Source organism: Crinia signifera, chromosome 5 (genome assembly GCF_055691185.1).
Source record: "Crinia signifera chromosome 5, ASM5569118v1, whole genome shotgun sequence".
NCBI lineage: Eukaryota > Metazoa > Chordata > Amphibia > Anura > Myobatrachidae > Crinia > Crinia signifera.
In genome coordinates this window covers 64,502,479-64,520,774 of record NC_139221.1, presented here as the reverse complement: position 1 = coordinate 64,520,774, position 18,296 = coordinate 64,502,479, and the positions used below count along the sequence as shown (strand labels likewise).

Here is an 18,296-nt window from a genome sequence, read left to right as displayed (position 1 = left end):
TCCAGCGGTGCCGCATCTTCTAGTGAAGCAGAATGTGCCCCTCAAAAAAATCAACGTCGTCCCCCTTTAGGGGTTGCTACCAGGGCCACTCTAGATCTGCGGAACGAGCCTGCACCAGGCGCGGAGGTCAGTGGGCAAGGCAGGCGAGGAAGGAAATACAATCAGAGGACATAGTATTTAATCTTTCCTCCAGAATATTGACGCCTGCAGAAACCAAGGTATTGAGCCTAGGTTTATCCTTTGTGCCAACCCATAAGACCAATGATTTCCAAGATAAAGTCGACTTGTTCAAATTTAACCGCAGAATCAAGCTGAAAGAATTCTACAACAACACAGAAAATGCACTTCCTACAAGCCAACCAGCTATAAAGAAAAAATCCACCTTTAATCCGAATTCTCAAAGTATGACCATCAAATGCTTTACAGACCATATGGACAGAACCATCGACACACTTAGTCGACAACCATATAATCTACACAGCAATCTCAGCTCCGCAGAACGTCAAGCACTCAAAGACTTAAGCGGATATAATGACATAACCATACGCCCGGCAGATAAAGGCGGCGGTATAGTCGTTCAGGACCTCGGAGCATATATTGCTGAGATTAATTCCCAACTTGCAGACACCTCGGTATATGCTAAATTGGATCAAGACCCTACCATCCAATTTAAAAAAGAACTGGATGACATTCTTGAGACAGCAGTACAGCAGCAACTCATCTCTGCGAACATTAAAGAAGCACTAGTCAAAGAATGGCCCCGCATTCCAGCTCTTTATACGATACCAAAGCTGCATAAAAACGCCACCAATCCTCCTGGGTGACCGATTATAGCAGCCAGAGACTCCATCTACTACGATGTTTCAAAATACCTCGATCATTACCTACAACCCCTAATTCAGGAGCATCCGAGATTTCTGAAAGATACCACCACGTTCCTTCTGAAGTTAAATGCCTGGTCCCCACTCCCATCGAAATGTTTGCTATGCACCATCGATGTTGCCAGTCTGTACACCAGCATTCCTCAAATGGCTGGTGTACAGGCAGTTAAAAGATTTCTTATCAACAATCTGAAATATACTGGGCCGGACCTGGACTTATTTATACAGCTCTTGGAGCTTACTCTATCAAGGAACTATTTCCTTTTCAATGGTGCACTGTACATCCAACGCACAGGGTGTGCGATGGGATCCTGCGTAGCGCCTAGTTTTGCGAACATTTTTATGTTTGAAACAGAAGAGGATTTCTTCTTCACCGATACTACGATTTCATCTAAAATCTTGGGGTATACCAGATATATAGATGATATTTTTCTTCTGTGGTCTGGCACACAATCAGCATTTGAAACAGCCATTAAGCACATCAACGATCTCAATTCCACGATCAAATTAACTTTTGAATGCAGTTACGAAACTGTACATTATCTGGATGTGCAGATAACTCAAACTGAGTTGGGTGAGCTCCACACAAGTATGTACTACAAAAAAACTGACAGAAACACCATACTACAAGGAGAAAGTCATCACCCCTTGCCTTTAAAAAATGCTTTGCCTTTTTCCCAGTTTTTGAGAATTATTCGCATCTGCAGTGATCGCAGTGACACTGAGACGCAAATAGATGCCATGCTACTGAAATTCCTCAAACGAGGCTATCATCATAAGACACTGATGAAAGCCAAACACAAAGCCCTTGCCATCTCCAGACAAGAGGCACTCACACCAAAGAAAGAAGAGGATAAATCCAACAGAATTGTATGGCCCCAAGACTACAGCACAACCAGTAAAATTCTGATGAAAACGGCAAAAGCCGCTTGGCCAATTGTATCGGCCGATCCTTCGCTGAAAAGCCTGAACAACTCAACCATCCTACCCTCATATCGCAGAGGCAAAAACCTCAAAGATGCCCTGGTTCATAATGATGTTACAGGAATGGACATTGTCAGACCAAGTCATTTTCTGACTAGAAAACCGGGGAATTACCGCTGCACTGGCTGTACCACTTGCAGCACCATGGAGATTGGTGATACTTTCAGACATCCCGCATCAGGAAAAATCTTCAAAATTAAATACCCCCTCACATGTTCTAGCCGATATGTTGTTTACCAAATCCGATGCCCGTGTGGTTTACTCTACATCGGTAAAACCACCAGACAATTAAAAGAACGCCTAGCACTGCATCGATCGCATATACGTGCGGCATTAGAAGGAAAATCCATTGATCAACCAGTGGCCAGACATTACAAAGACTTCCACCATTCCATTACCAACATCAAATGTAAAATGATTGACTGGGTACCCCCCAGTCGTAGGGGAGGTGACAGAGGAAGAATTTTGTTACAGCGTGAAGCCCTTTGGATTCACAAACTACAAACTATCCATCCTGCTGGACTCAATGAAATGCTCTCATTTTCTCCGTTTCTTTAGACTGTTAGCCTGTTCTCCCTGCCATTAGTTCATTGAACTGTGCACACACCCTAGTAATTGACTGATAGATTGTTTCCCATTCCATCAATATTAAAATGTTACCCCTTATTAGACATAATTATCCAATTGTTCATTGTAATTGATTAGTTCCATTGTCGTTTAATTGATGGACTCTCTCTTTGTGCACGGATGAAGTCTGGTTCCTTTATACTACAATGCGTTTTTCGCTTGAGTATAACCCTGTCTGACACAGCACAGTCTGCTTTATAGGATAATCTGTCCGAATGCTTTTTATTCATATATTGTTGTTTCACTTATTTCACAGTGTGTAGGTTGCCACCCAATTCAATTGCCAGTCTGCGAGAAGTCTGGCCGTCTTTGCGATCTGCTGACGGCCAGAGTAACATTCGGGTTGACGGGCACAGATACGCCTACTTCCCCATGGCAACCACAGACGCCGGTGAGAACACGCCCCCCCATGATGCCGGGCCGTCAGCGCTGATGCGCAGCAATGACGTCACCAGACTCCGGGACCGTGCGTGGTTGGTGAGAGGTGCACTAGTTTGTGAGTATGTCTATATATGTTCTGTTTGTAATACACTGCTTTATGTCTTGATAAAAGTGATAAGATCACTGAAACGTTGACCACACACCTTGTGTCGCCCATTCATTATTGGAAGCAGAGTGCCACCCGCCTTTTGGACATATACATTTCTTCTTTGGAAAGGCACCTGCACCGCTGCTACATTGCTGGAGTGCCGGTCTTTTGGATCTATATATATATATATAGATATATATATATATAGATATATATATATATAGATATATATATATATAGATATATATATATATAGATATATATATATAGATATATATATATATATATATCTATATATATATCTATATATATATCTATATATATATCTATATATATATCTATATATCTATCTATCTATCTATCTATCTATCTATCTATCTATCTATCTATCTATCTATCTATCTATATATATATATATATATATATATATATATATATATATATATATATATATATAGAGATATATATATATATAGAGATATATATATATAGATATATATATATATATATATATACACTGTAGATAAGATAAACCTAAGCAGTCTTCCAGAAAAAAAGGCCCATTAGATCTGCAGGATTCACAACAGTGTCTTTTGTCGCCAAGTTTGGCAATGTCAGAGATCTAACCCTGAATTTATTCTGCCAATTACAACTCCTAGAGATCACAAGTTAGGTCAAATGGCCTGATCACTTTTGGCATCACCGTGGCCTATTAACTGACGACCCTATACCTCTCTGGCCCCGTTCCCTCGATCCGTCGGCACTGCCAGCCATCAGTCGGTGAATCAGGGAAATTTAACATATTCAAAGACGCCCAATTTGCCGATTGTTTTCAGTAAGGATCGGGGTTTTAGGATTTAAAAACATTTTTAATATTCCAGGTTCCCGGGCGGGGCCATATTCGATGGAGAACTGTGGTAAGAAGAGTACTGCTATCTGTATTATGCATCAGGCATTATGGTTATATAGAGCTGTGATATCATAACCAGCATTAATAGCCATGTAAAATTGTTTACGCGATACAATGGATTCATATACGAGGAAAGTGACAAACAGCTGACGATAGTTGTGGCTGCCATGGCAAGTTCTACTCTATCAAATAGAGAAATGATGAGAACTGCAGGAACACAGATTAGTATGTGCCCAAATGAACTAGATTCCACCTGTAATCTCCAGCAACAAGGCTTGTCCATGGGGTCGAGGTCTCCAAGAAATTATATCTTAACATTCTGTTGAATTTAATCCCGTGGGCAGCAAGTCTCCGTGCACCGGCCTGCTCAATGGCCTCCCTCGCAGGTGAGAGTCAGAGCATTTCTATCTGAACCAACCTGTCTCCACCACCAAATACTAATGACGTTTAGTGTCAAGGTCTTGATTTGGAATATGCACCTGTATCTGCGCTGTGAGAGGGGCCATGCGCATCGCTGAAGCCCTGAATCCTGGGGCTTGTGCGCAAGACTTTTCTCACTGGGAGGAGAGAACAAGCCCAACACTCCCCCTGCACAGCAATGATCTACACACAGTTTGTTCAGCAGTAGTCTGCAACATAAGGTTGTAACATTTGGGCCGTAGGTAACCACTGGGCTACATTTAACCCTTTCAAGTCCAACGTCTAGTCAGGCTCAACAGCCCTAGCGCTGGTAGCAGATCCAATGGTGAGCCATTAAATTAAGAACATTAAAATAATTCAACATTCAATGTAGACCATTTTTAGATAAAAAAAATAATAAATTACAAATGATTTAAACCAGACTGTTTGAAAAAAAAATTTGGACTGCAAAAGGTTAACACTACTTCAACACCCGAAGAGGTGAAACACACAGAAAGACCAACTTATGCAGTGTAATCCACTTTTACAGTATCTATTAGTCAGAAATGTGAGAAGTTTTATTTTCAGCAACTGCATATTTATATAGTATATATTATTTTTCGGTACTTATGAGTTATCCGGGCGTCCGATTTTTAAATCGGGTCGGATCGGGACATCGCATCGCATCGCATCGCATGCGACCATCGGATGCGATGCGATGACCCGATTTTTCCATAGGAATCAATGTTAAAATGGACTGAGTCCATTTTAACATGGAATTCAATGGGAAAATCGGGTCCTTTTCATACCCCTACTATCCAAGTGGGCATGGAGTTGGATATAAACCTGTGGCGAGCGTAGCGAGCCACCGAGCCCGAAGCGTGGCGAGCGTAGCGAGCCCCGCGAGGGGACACGGAATACCGTCCCCTCGCGGGGCTCGCCACGCTTCGGGCTCGGTGGCTCGCTACGCTCGCCACAGATTTATATCCAACTCCATGCCCACTTGGATAGTAGGGGTATGAAAAGGACCCCTTTTTCCCATTGAATTCCATGTTAAAATGGACTCAGTCCATTTTAACATTGATTCCTATGGAAAAATCGGGTCATCGCATCCGATGGTCGGATGCGATGCGATGCGATATCGCATCCCATCGCATCTGATTGTATGCCTTAACTTAAGGCATACAATCAAAAAATCGGGAGCCCGGATAACTCACAAGTACCTATTTTTCTATACTGTATAATGTTAAGGGGGCATACACATGTAGAGATGTGTGCTAAGCAATTTTGCTAAGCTATTTAGTGTAGGCGATTTCCCTGTGTCCAGGTCTCCCATGGGGAGCACATACACATGCAGAGATTTGTGCTAAGCAATTTTGCTTAAGCAAAAAAAGGCCGGGTAATGGTTCAGTATGAGAGATTGCGATCAGTATCTCTCATTCTGTACACAGAGAGATTTGCAGTCACCTGCTAAGCAATTTGACTAGATTTTTACTGCCTGCACTGACTTAGTTAGCAGGAGATAATTAATCTCTCAGGGCATACACAAGGAGAGAACTGTGCTTACTTTCTAATACCCACTTTCACACTGCCTAAACGTTTTAAAAAACAGTATTTTGAAATGGTATTTAAAAAACAGTATTTTGAAATGGTATTTAAAACGGGTCTGAGCCTTCACATCGCAGTAGATTACCGTTTTAAATACCATTCACATCAGTCAACCCGTTTAATCCCCTGAACACGTTTCAAGGCAGCCAGCCTATCACAGGTCTGTAGTCTGTTGTTTTTACTAAATACCGTTTCAGAGCCATTCTCACTGCATAAAAAACAGCTCTGAAACGTGAAGGACTCTGCTTTTTAAACGTTTTGAAATAGCAGTTATCTTTAACCGGTAAATGAACTCTGGTGCTTTCCCACTGCAGCCTTAAACATTTTAAAATGGAAAAAAACGGCAATATACCGTTTAACAAGTGCGGTGTGAAAGGGGTATAAGCAATATAGTCAGATTGCTTAGAAAATAGCACAAAATCGCTGCATGTGTATGCACCTTAGTGCAGTGGTTCCCAAACTGTGCGCCTAGGCTCCCTGGGGTGCCTCGGAGCACTTGCAGGGGTGCCTCAGGTTGTTGGTCCAGAACCAATTCAAATTATTTATGGTCAATGTAATTGGTAAAATCAGTGCTTGTGGCTTTCAATCATAAAATATGTGGATAAACAGAAGTAAATCATTTTTTTCACCATATAACTGGACCTAAGGATGACATTTAAGCACAACTTTAATAATTTTTTTTATTTTTGGCAACAAACTTTTAGCCTAGGGCTGCCCTGAAAAATATTCTGATACACTAGGGTGCCGTGATTAAAAAATTTTTGGGAACCACTGCCTTAGTGTTACTGTCACCCTCTAGTGGTAGACTGAGTGCTTTTTTTCTGAATGATGTCTACAGTATTTCTACATTCTGGAGAGTGTTGTATTTATTTTAAGTAGCATAATATGTGCCTTGAACTACAGAATAGCAAATTAGGATCTAAAGATTTTGTGTGAATCAAATAACCAGCCATCATTATTCCCAGGAGGAGGAAACACAATTACTATAGGAGCCCAACTGTCCATGCAAGCTTAGAGGTTGGTGGTATGTACAACCATGGGAACATGATTCAACAAAGGCTATATGAGAGGCCGTGCCCAGTGCAGAAGGACAAGCAATACTGGCTGTCTGTAAACACCCTGTTTGCTGTATCATTGTCACCGGAATATGCTGCGCTACATAAAGAAACTGTTAATAAATAAATAAAATAAATAGATGCATTGGGAGTAGGCTATAGAGGCAGATCTATAACCAATGTAAGGGAGAGTGCAAATACTTCTACTTAATACAGAAGATTATTAACAATGATATACACATTACCTTATGCGTGAATTCTGTACAGTGATTGCTAAAACTTCCATTACTCTTCCAATAAACAATATTTAACCAAACTAATCAGAAACACAAAAAGCTACTTGTACAATAGGCAACACGCCCACGTTCCTATAGCCAATGCACCCACATTCCTATAGTCAACTTGCCCAAGTTCCTGTAGACAACTTGCCAATATTACTTTTATACGGACCTTATGAGCTGCTGAACAGGACCCGTTTATTTCCAGTGCTTTTCTTGCTAACTCTAGAGCTTCATAAATCAATTGCTTCTTCTCACCGGCACCGGTTGTGCTGAGCTGAGCGAGATCTCTAGAGGCCCGGGACAGCCGCCAGAGAAGTTCAGCGTCATCACTGAAAATTAAAAACAAAAATCCCTTTAAAATTTAACACCAAACCAAAAGATAATTTTTTGATTGTGTCCATCTTCATAGAATCAGTTAAGCACCATAGCTCGTGGGTAATGGTGGTCATGATGTATCCCTTCAAATTTCAGAACATTTGTAACAAATGTTCCTCCTTTACCTGGGATATGGATCATTCGGTCACCAGCATTATGGTCGACATGCATTTAAGTCGACAGAGTCATAAGGTAGACATGGTGTTTTTTTTAACCGGAATGTCAACACTCGCTATGCTCATCATGCTACGCTCGGCACACAATTTTGTTCTCCCAGCACGCCCTAGTGGATAGTAGAGCATGAAATACTGCCTGTCGGCACAAGTTAGCTAAAAAAAAAAAAGTAAAAAAAACCATGTTGAACTAATGAACCTGTCGACCTTAAGTCATGTTGACCTAAATGCATGTCGACCCAATGACCGTATCCCTTTACCTGCCCCTATCATGAAATGAGTCATGACTGGAATGTAAGTCTGAAGTTTCTCAAGGGTTAAGGGGTGTACACCCAGAGCAATCCTTCTAAGCGATTTTGACTACATAGTCAAAATTGAATAGAAGGTTTTGTAAAGATCGCTGTCAAGGTTAGACAAATCATCCTATAATATTGCTTAGCAAAAAAGAGTTGCCAGGCAAGAATATTGTGACTAGATTGCTGGCTGTCTACTCAAAATCGCTGGTATTCACTGCTGAGGGAGATATTCACTAGGCGATCTGCAATGAATACCAACCAAGTATGTTAATTCTAGTATAGTCAAAATTGCCCATAGACAAAATTGTTTAGTCAAAATTGCTGGTGCATTAGTCAAATCGCTTAGTCAAAATCTCTGTTGTATTTAGTCAAATCGCTTAGTCAAAATTGATTAGTTAAAGTCGCTCACTAGCAAAAATCGCTCCATGTGTACACCCCCTTTAGAACAGTCCCGTCAATCTACTGGGTTCACTCCATAGCATTAGCTATGACAAGAAATTACCAGCCAGCAACATCCCACTGCAAACGTGGCACTGCCATAAGTGGCTGTGGTGCAAGCCATGAGAAAGCATGCAACATTTACACTGGCAAGGGCAAATAAACCATTTAATCTCTTGGACAAGTATATCGTCACATGACACTTGGTAGGACTCTTTCCTGACTAAGGCAGCCTTATGCCCCTTTCAGATCGCACTTTGTAAACGGTATATTGCCGTTTTTTAACCGTTTTAAAACGGTAATCTGTGCGGTCTGAAAGGTGCAGATCCAATTAACCGGTTTGAAAATACCGTTTTTTCAAACCGGTTAAAATGCAGGGTCCTACCCGTTTCAGACCCGGTATTTTGGGATCAAAATCGGGTCTGAAACGGTATTTAGGACCCAGCCAATGAGCTGGGTCCTAAATTCAGAGCAGCAAATATTTAATGAGCACTCATTAAATATTCGCAGCACTGGAGCCGCCCCCCGCGGCGCGTGTGTCGACACCCGCCGTGCAGCCGGTACCTTCGTTGTGGATCCCGGCAATGAAGTATGGTCGGGGAAGCACTTATGAAAAAAAAGTGTCTTTCAGAAAATGGCTGCCCCCATACGAAAGACAGTTTTTTAAAACTGGTTTTCCTATGGGGCAGCCATTTTCTGAAAGACGCTTTTTTTCATAAGTGCTTCCCCGACCAACTGCAGTGCCGGATCACGCAACGAAGGTACCGGCTGCACGGGGGGGGGGGGGTGTTAGCCCTGGGGTGGGGGGGTTTTGGGGGTGTTAACCCCCGGGGGAGGGGGGGCGGGTTCGGCGCGCGCTGAAGACTGGCTTTGACCCTGTTTTTGGAAAGTTTCCAAAAACGGGTCTGCCAGTGTAAAAAAAAACGCACTTAAACGGTAATATACCGTTTAAGAGATGCGGTGTGAAAGGGGTTTTACCTGGCAGACCCGTTTTTGGAAACGTTTCCAAATACAGGGTCAAAGCCAGTTTTGCTGTCTGAAAGCAGCATTATTGAGCCCTCTGGTGAACCAGGCTGCCACCAGAGAATTAATACACAGTGTAGCCTGCAGATCGAAGAGACAGGGCAGGCAGCTGACGTCAGCCGCCCGCCCCCATCGCACCTTGTTCTGCCCGCAATGCCATGGGAACGCCCAGTGTTTTTATGGGGATGCCCATGAAATGCTGGGCGTTCCCATGTCCATGCACCGCCACTGCTCACATCCTGCCCTCAACCCCCCCTCCTCACTACGAACAGCCCATGTTGCTGACATCAGGCTGATGACTTTTCTAATCTCAGTCAGTGATTCAAGGAGTCATAAAAATCTGTTGAATTGTCTGTTATTTTAGACTCCTCCCGTCATTTTGTTCCTCCACAATGCTGCCATGGATGTGCTGTCTGCTGACCACACATGTGATGTCCTTCTGCAGTTAGTTGCTGGAGTCCCGTAATCATTTTTATTGTCTAATGGGGTCCCAGAGAAAAATAGTTTGAGGACCCCTGCCATAGACAGTTCTTTATTTCACGGATTCTTAAATCCTGGAAATCACACCCATACTTTCACTCATTTTTCTTTGCGACAGTTGGCAGCAGACTAGTAATAGTAATCTCGCATATACTGTACATGATCTCCCCTGTACCTGTCCTTGTATGGACTCAGGAATTCATATAACTTCTCAGTCTCTCCGCTGCCATGCAGATAGTCTGCTTGTTCCTTCACATCTTCAACTTCAAAAGAAAGAAACAGTTTACTGTTAGTAAGGTTCTTATGGTATTATTTTCCTACAACATGGGACTTGGCATCATTTCATAACTTACCCTTTTCTATAACCCTGCATTTAAGGAAAAAAGGAAAAATGTACAACCTGTTTGAACAGAATATACTACTTATGTATGATATAACATAATGTATATGTATAACATAGGATGGATTTAGGGGGGTATTCTGGATGATTTGCAAACCCCACCTTGCGAATGGTGGCATGCTGTCCCACCAGTTGCAGGGCATGTACGATCGCACGCATGTGAATGGAGGTCTCACATCAACATCCATTCGCCAAGTGTTACCTAATAGTCTGATTGTGCAGCACAGCACATTCTGCACTTTAAAAATGATCTTTGTAAAATGTACATGTAGAGCCCTTACTGGAGGTGCATATCCATTTAGCCACAGGGGTTACTGCGTGCTGTGTAGGGAAAGCAACTTGGGTTTAATACTTGGAGCTATTCAATTATTCTACATTGTTCCCACACAGTAATCTATAGGGGTGAATTTACTAAGATGGGAGTTCTATGTCAGATGGGATGTTGCTATGGGCAACCAATATGAATCTACTTCTAGCAATGGAGAGTGATCGAGTACCAGCCAATCAGCTCCTAAGAGGCTGTGCTACTGAAAAAAATGAGCTGATTGGCTGGTACATTATCTCTCCATTTTATCTCTCTGGCCCTGTGTACTAGAATCTATGGGTTTCCCAGCTCGTTAAACTCTACAGCAGGGATGGGGCCCTCCAGCTGTTGTTGAACTATACATCCCATACTGCCCTGCTACAGTTTTGCTATTTGGCCATGCTAAAACTGTTGCAAGGCATTCTGGGATGCGTAGTTTAACAACAGCTGGAGGGCCAAAGGTTCCCCATCCCTGCTCTACAGCCAGCATTTAACATTGGTTTTACTTTGCAGCTCCTAAGGCTGAGAGGAAGCATCTGCATTACACTCTGGGACGCAGGTCCTAATTAAATAGGGCCGGGTGGTTAATCAGCTGTAGATAAACCCTGCACCTAATTGGATGTGCCTCTTTGGTGCTCTCTTAGGAAAGTGCTATATAAATAACATTATAATAATAGGTAACGGTAATGAGCATATTAGTAGTAGTTAGGGTAAGGTTATTTTATGGCTAAATGCTGCCCATCACGTTCTTCATTACAGCTACAAAACAGAAGACTATTACAATTACAAGTTAATGCATATACAATGGAATTCTAGGACAATTTTACTTTATGTTATGGTATTTGTAAATACCCTGAGGAAAATATGTACCTTTTATACTGGCATATACTACAGCATGTTTACACTTCCATCTGTATGACTGGGCGGCCAGCAAAGAGAGGGATGAGAAGACAAGACCCCGTCCTAGCAAGCCCGCTTTCCCTGGACCCTGTGGTGGAAAGAAACAGTAGTTAGTGCAGTTTATTAACCGGAACAAATCTGTTGTACATCTACCATCACAACATAGTGTACATGACTCATACATGCGTGATACATATGTACTGCATGCAGGACTTGTGTAATATGTAATAAAAGTATTATGGAGCGACAGCAGAGAAAACAGGGCTCTGTTACCTTATAAATTAAATAACATTTAATAATAATAATAATAATGCTGCAGCTACAGAATCCATTCTGCATTAGTGCAGTGCACCAATGGATTTGTACATAAACCATCGCATTTACATATAAATCCAATACAGTCCCTGTATCTGTAGTAATGATGGTGACTATAAAAGAGTTCAGGGACTGATGCTATGTGCACACATAATAATAAGAGAGTGGTGCAGACACTGTGGTGCTGGCAGCGGGACAGACACTGTGGTGCTGGCAGCGGGACAGACACTGTGGTGCTTGTAGTGGGGGTTATGGTGCTGGCAGCGAGGCAGACACTGCGGTGCTTGTAGTGGGGGTTATGGTGCTGGCAGTGGGACAGACACTGTGGTGCTGGCAGTAGGGAATGATGCTGACAATGGGGCAGACACTGTGGTGCTTGTAGTCGGGGTTATGGTGCTGGCAGTGGGGCATGATGCTGACAATGGGGCAGACGCTGTGGTGCTTGTAGTGGGGGTTATGGTGCTGCGGGGCAGATACTGTGGCTGGCAGTGGAGTATGGTGCTGGCAATAGGGCAGATACTGTGGTGTTGGCAGTGTGGTATTGTGCTGGGGGATAGGGTCGCTAGGTCAACAGTATGAAGGTTAACATGCTTTAGGTCGACAGGGCTTAGATCGAAACATGATATAGGTCAACAGGCCTAAGATCGACAGGGTCGGAAAGTCGACACAAGCATTAGGTCAACAATGGGGAGGTCGACTTTGAAAAGGTCGACATTAGTTTTTCACATTTATTTTTTAAAGACAGTATTTTTTACCCTACCATCCACTAGGGCAGTGGTCAAAGAACATGGTCTTCATTACCCCACACAGTGCATGTTTTGCGGGTAACCCAGCAGGTGCACAGGTGTACTAATTACTCACAGACACATTTTATAAGGTCCGCAGGTGGAGTTAATTATTTCACTTGTGATTCTGTGAGGAGACCTGCAAAACATGCACTGTGTGGGGAAATGAGGACCGAGTTCCCTGACCACTGCACTAGGGCGTGGAGGGAAAATAGAAAAGTGTGCCAAGCACAGTATGGCAAGCAATACACGAATACGGTGTCCATGCCGACTTACATCAACATTTGGCACAAAGAAATAAAAAACTCATGTCGACCTTTTGACTGTCACCCCCTTCCCATTGTCGACCAAATGCTTTTGTTGACATTCAGACCCTGTCGACCTATTTTATGCGTTGACCTTCATACTGTCGAGCTTATGACCCATACATACCTGCTGGTGCTGGCAGTGGGGTATGGTGCTGGGAGTAGGGCAGACACTGGGGCAGGCTTCTGTTTTTGAGGTGACTTGCTTCTATTACCCGCAGGGGGAGTGTGAAAGCACAGCACAGAGTACACCCACCACTCACCCCCACTTACACGAGCGGGCTCAGCAGCCCGGGCATAGCTCCTGCTTTGTATCCGGGTGACCGGTGTGGGGCGGCAGCCGTGTAGCCGGCCTATGCTCCGCGCCAGGACAGACATAGTTATGGTCCCTGCCCGCATAAGTATCACACACTAATCAATGTAACATGTCAGAGCCTCCCGCACCGGGCGCTGCTTAGACTGTCTAAGGAGCGCCGGGAACTCTACGGTTCCTCTCTATGGTTGTCTGTAAGCGCCGCTTCCGCCAGGCTCTTGTGCTGGCAGGCACAGGTTACACGAAAACAGTGCACACGTGTTGTACAGAGCTGGGCTGGAGGAGACTCATACACACAGGTACCGGGGAAGGTGCTGACAATAGTGATTATATAGCATCTTATCACTTATGTGGGGGTTAGCGTCGCTGGGACTTATAGTTCTACAGCTGGCACCATACCTTGGTTACATATAAGTCACGTAGGACTCGTGGGCGCTTTGAGAGCATCAGCAGTAAGGATGAGATGTATCATGATGTTTTGAGTACAGAACATGGGACCCCCCTGGGCTGCTATCTGTGGGGGATGGTATACCATTATTATGTTGTCATGCAGCTTAATTGTTGCAGTTATGGCAACCCAGGGTGTCCCATGTTCTGAACTGGAACAGTATTATTATTTCTTAAGAGTTACAAAGTGGAGAAGTTGCCCGTAGCAACCATTCAGCCAATGGGGGGGGGTTGTCGATAATGACCCACGGAAGCGTGCATCATTTACAATATAGTGGGTATACTGGGACTTCTAGGCTCCCCCAGTGATACCAGGCCTGGGCTGACTAGTTGGGGGGATATTGGCACGACCACAGGGCCCGATATAAAATTGTCCATCAGCTGTGGCAGTACCTGACTAGTGAAGCCAGTGCTGGTTCTAAAGATATGGGGAACCCCCTACGTTTTTTGTCTGTGTTTTTGGAACCAGGCCCAGTGCTGGTTCTTTAAACACAGCTGACCCCTACACAATTTTTGGTACTTATATGTTAGTTGGGCGCGCACTATAGTTAGTACACTCATACCCCCACTATCCATGTTGGCATGGAGTTGATTTTATATAGTGTGGCGAGCCCGAAGCGTGGCTAGCGGACGCAGAAAACTAAGCAAATAGCTTAGTGGGCGCCCAACTAACATATAAGTACCCAATTTTTTTCTGCTCTTTATTTTTTTTTTTTAACTAGCACCAGCTCAAAGAGCATGTGGTTATTCTTAGGAGGGAGCACCACACATTGTGTTTTTTAGTTTTTATTATTATTCTTTCTTACACATAGAAGCACTGCATGAGTCTCACTGATCCTAATTTTTCAGCTAAAAGGTAGTCTATTTGCCATTTATATTTTGAGCTGAATTATCTACAAAAGTTTGCTGATACGAATGATGGTAAATTTCTGTGTTGTGCTGGTGCCTATGGAAAGTCCTGGCGAGTTTGGCCAACGGTCTATTGCAGTGGTACCCAATCTTATTTTGAATCATGGCACCCTAAAGTATCATAATTATTTCACGGCACCCTTAGTCCGAAAAATGTAGAAAAACCTATGAAATTAAGTAGATTGTGTTCATCTGTCATTCTTAGGGTCAGTTTTGTAGTGAGTGACCAGATTGGCTTTAATGATTGGCAGCAGCCACTATCAATGGTTTGGTGTATTGCATTGACAATAAACAATTTGAATTGATCCTGGACCACCAATCCGTGGTACAATCTGCATGTGTCCTACAGTAAATTTCAAAATTGTGATTCCTGGCTGAGATTGGTTAATTCGTAGCCAACAGATTTTAGTAATTTTTAAGGTGGTACTATTCACTGGTGGCCAGTAAGAGGGCAGTGGTTTCTTAATGTCAACAAGTCGGCATGTTCAGAATGTAGGCATGTTTAGTATCAATTAAATGAGTATTGACTTGTGATCTGCTGATATTCTGAGCAAACTATCAGTAGAGAGTTAGACACTAGTGCGAGGATTAGGCATATTCATTACCGCAACTGCTGCTGTATCTGCCAAAAGTCATCATAGGGTGACTGCTAGACCATCAGACCAACTTTCCTCCAACCATCCAACTAGTTGCTTGGATGGAATAAAAATATGGTACTGGATTGGAGCAAAGGACAATCAAAAATGTACTCACAAACCCAGGAAAAGGGACAAAAACATTGTCAAATTGTTTAAATCAACTACAGTACCGTGTCTGAGCAACAGTTTTTGTCCTTTTCCAGATTTTGGGAGCAAATTTCTGAAGTAAATATTAAATTTGCTCCCATCCAGTACCATGTTTTTATTCCATCCAAGCAACTAGTTGGATGGTTGTAGGAAAGTTGGTCTGATGTGTGGCCAGCATTTAGTCACCGCTAGATCATCAGTGGTGACATCATGACCAGGCTTACAGTCTCGTATTGACAAAATATACCCCCATTTAGAAGGGCAGGGCTTAAAAATGCGAAGCCTGTACATTGCCTTGGGCACTTACTTCAGCATTGGCTCTGCCAAGGATAGGCATTTAGCATTGTGTAGAACACTGTTAGTGACTGGGGCAGCTGGATCCAGCCTTGCATCAACTGTGCTATTAAGAGTGCTAAAACTGGGGCACGGCCTGCTGGGACTTGCAGTTTTACTGGTTGCCAATGTCTGCTCTAGTTGGATGTTAATAGTTGTAAATTGTGAATTACAGTAACAGGTGCATTATTATACATACAGAATAATCTTTTCTAAAAGCAATGGCAAAAAACAAAGGAAAAGGACAGAAGCAAAAGAATGTGTTCCACGTGGCCAACACCAGAAGCGTAAAAGCCAAACACAAAGCAAAAGCAGTGACCTCTACTCTGAAGAAGGTAGGATGGCGGTGGTCATAGTGGGAATACTCCACAGAAATGCACTGGTGTTTTATACACATTTACTATACTGTACATCTTGTTTCTTCTCCAGATCAATGTTTCTGCCAATGATAAAGTGAGCAAAGTAAACAAGGCTTTTACAGACCTGCACAAAGAGGTTACACAGAGGAAAAAGGCATCTCCCTCCCAATCACAGAGGAAAGAGGTATGCATTCTATGCAAGCATCCAGTTATGGTGATATGTACTGGGAAGCCATCATACCTATGATCACATCCAGATTACCTGGCTTGACAGTATTCTATAGTGTTCATTCTAGCACCCGCTATCTTTGAAAACCCATGCAGTTCCTCTTCCCTGAAGGGGGAGGGGGGGGGGGGTCGCTGTCTGCTTGTAGTGCTTCTAGCACAGTGTTGTCTGTATATCAGAACTGATATGTAAACCAGACCTGTGCTAGAAACACCACAGCAGACAGCGACACCCCAGGCATGGAAGAGGAACTGCATGGGTTTTCAAAGATGGCGGGTGTTAGAATGAACACTAGGTCCTATTAATCAGCTTTGTTAATTGCACAAATGTGCACTTATGCTCCTTCAGCAGAACTGTGCTAGTACAGATACCCCTTTGCTCTATGTATGAGACCCCCACCCCCTCCTTATACGAGCTAAGCTAGAAGGGACAGATTTACATTTTAAGATGCAGATGTGACACAATGCACCCATCATTTTACACCTTATGGCACAATTCCTGTGCAGTGTACTTTTTCCTATATTTTGCCGATAGTGTACCAGCTATTGGGGATTAGGTTATTTTTTCTTTATATCAATTTTTTTTGCAAAGTCTCATATTCAGGGGGTTATTTAATTCCTACAATACTGCAGTTTATGTAATCACATGGGACCATTCACTTAGCACCGATAACCCAGCGGTCCTCACAGATTATGCTTCGGATGCCAAGGCTTCCCAAGCATAATCCTCAATAACACATGGATCTGGGAAGTTATCCCAGATCTCATGTTCTTGCTGGAAAACTGGAATTGTTCACCCCAAAACCATAGGCTCTATTTGGACAGCCCAATATTGATCATTACTCATAACACTTTTTTTCCCCCGGGCAAATAGTCAAAATTAGCCATTAGCCTGAACCTCGCTTGTGTAATCACCCCCAATGCTATCTTACTAATTGGACCTAGGTGAAATACATTCTGCAGATGACATAGTTAGATAGACTGTGCAGGCAAGTCAATTTGGACTATTTGATAGACACCTTGGACAGCTGGGTTATCGGTGCTAAGTGGATGGTCCCATGTGAATAGAATAGCTGCAGTAATGTAGTCAGTGTGCCTTGGGGAACTGAGATGTTGCCATAGAACATTGTTGTATAGGGGTCCGACAGTCGGGATCCTGAGTCATTATCCCGACTGGCCGGACCCAGACAACATGGCCAGTGCAACAAAGTCCCTTGTGGGCTCGCTACTCGAGCCACCTATTCTATTCTCCCTCTATGGGGGTTGTGGACCCCAACGAGGGAAAATGGCCAACGGACGTCTGGAACCCGGCTGTCTGTATTGACAGTCTGTACCCTGAATGCCTGTCGAGATCCCGTCCGGCACCCGTTGTATAGTAGGTACTGGGCACAGATTTAAGTTAATATTGCTTTTTTTTTTTTTTTTTCATGGTTATTCTTTGAGCTCCCACCAATTTTATGATCTCATTTCCTTCCTTCTAGATTTCCAAGCCACCATCAGAAGTCCCTGCAGATGTGGACAATGCTGCAGATTTGTTCTCCCAGCTGTAATCCTACCACTTGGTCTGATTTAAGTCATTAATCACACCATTTAATGTCTGTACACATTTATTAAAAAAATACAGGAATACAAACCAAAAAAAAAAAAAAAAAAATGAGGGGAGGGGGTGAACATGCTGAAAATTAGAAAGCCACACATTATACACATGGTAACCAGTTACTACAAGGCACTTTACTATTGCCCAACAAAATGTAACTTGGCAGTGATTTACAAAACAAAGAAACAAAAAACAGTTAATCATTTGCTTGGAAGATGAAATAAAATGTATCGGTCTGTAAAATAAAATGTTTACCGCAA

At 43.0% G+C, this 18,296-nt stretch overlaps 2 protein-coding genes across 3 annotated transcripts in view; one reads left to right on the top strand and one right to left on the bottom strand.

Annotated features, from left to right (window-relative positions):
* Positions 1 to 13,559, bottom strand: part of LOC146080276 (regulator of microtubule dynamics protein 1-like) — a 24,217-nt gene extending 10,658 nt beyond the window's left edge. Inside the window, exons 1-4 of the mRNA XM_083187355.1 lie at positions 13,342 to 13,559; positions 11,634 to 11,751; positions 10,235 to 10,322; positions 7,444 to 7,603 (exon numbers count right to left, since the gene is read on the bottom strand). Coding sequence (XP_083043481.1) covers positions 7,444 to 7,603; positions 10,235 to 10,322; positions 11,634 to 11,751; positions 13,342 to 13,467 — 492 coding nt within the window. The 5' untranslated portion in view covers positions 13,468 to 13,559. The remainder of the gene's footprint in view (positions 1 to 7,443; positions 7,604 to 10,234; positions 10,323 to 11,633; positions 11,752 to 13,341) is intronic.
* On the top strand, positions 13,523 to 18,296 carry RBIS (ribosomal biogenesis factor). 2 transcript variants are annotated; one of them, XM_083187356.1, is made up of 4 exons: positions 13,523 to 13,680; positions 16,057 to 16,190; positions 16,285 to 16,398; positions 17,921 to 18,296. In XM_083187356.1, exons 2-4 carry the CDS (start codon positions 16,077 to 16,079, stop codon positions 17,987 to 17,989), a joined length of 297 nt encoding a protein of 98 aa, XP_083043482.1. In that variant the 5' UTR covers positions 13,523 to 13,680; positions 16,057 to 16,076; the 3' UTR covers positions 17,990 to 18,296. The 2 variants fall into 2 exon arrangements, with proteins under 2 accessions (XP_083043482.1, XP_083043483.1); XM_083187357.1 differs by having other exon boundaries at positions 13,534 to 13,692.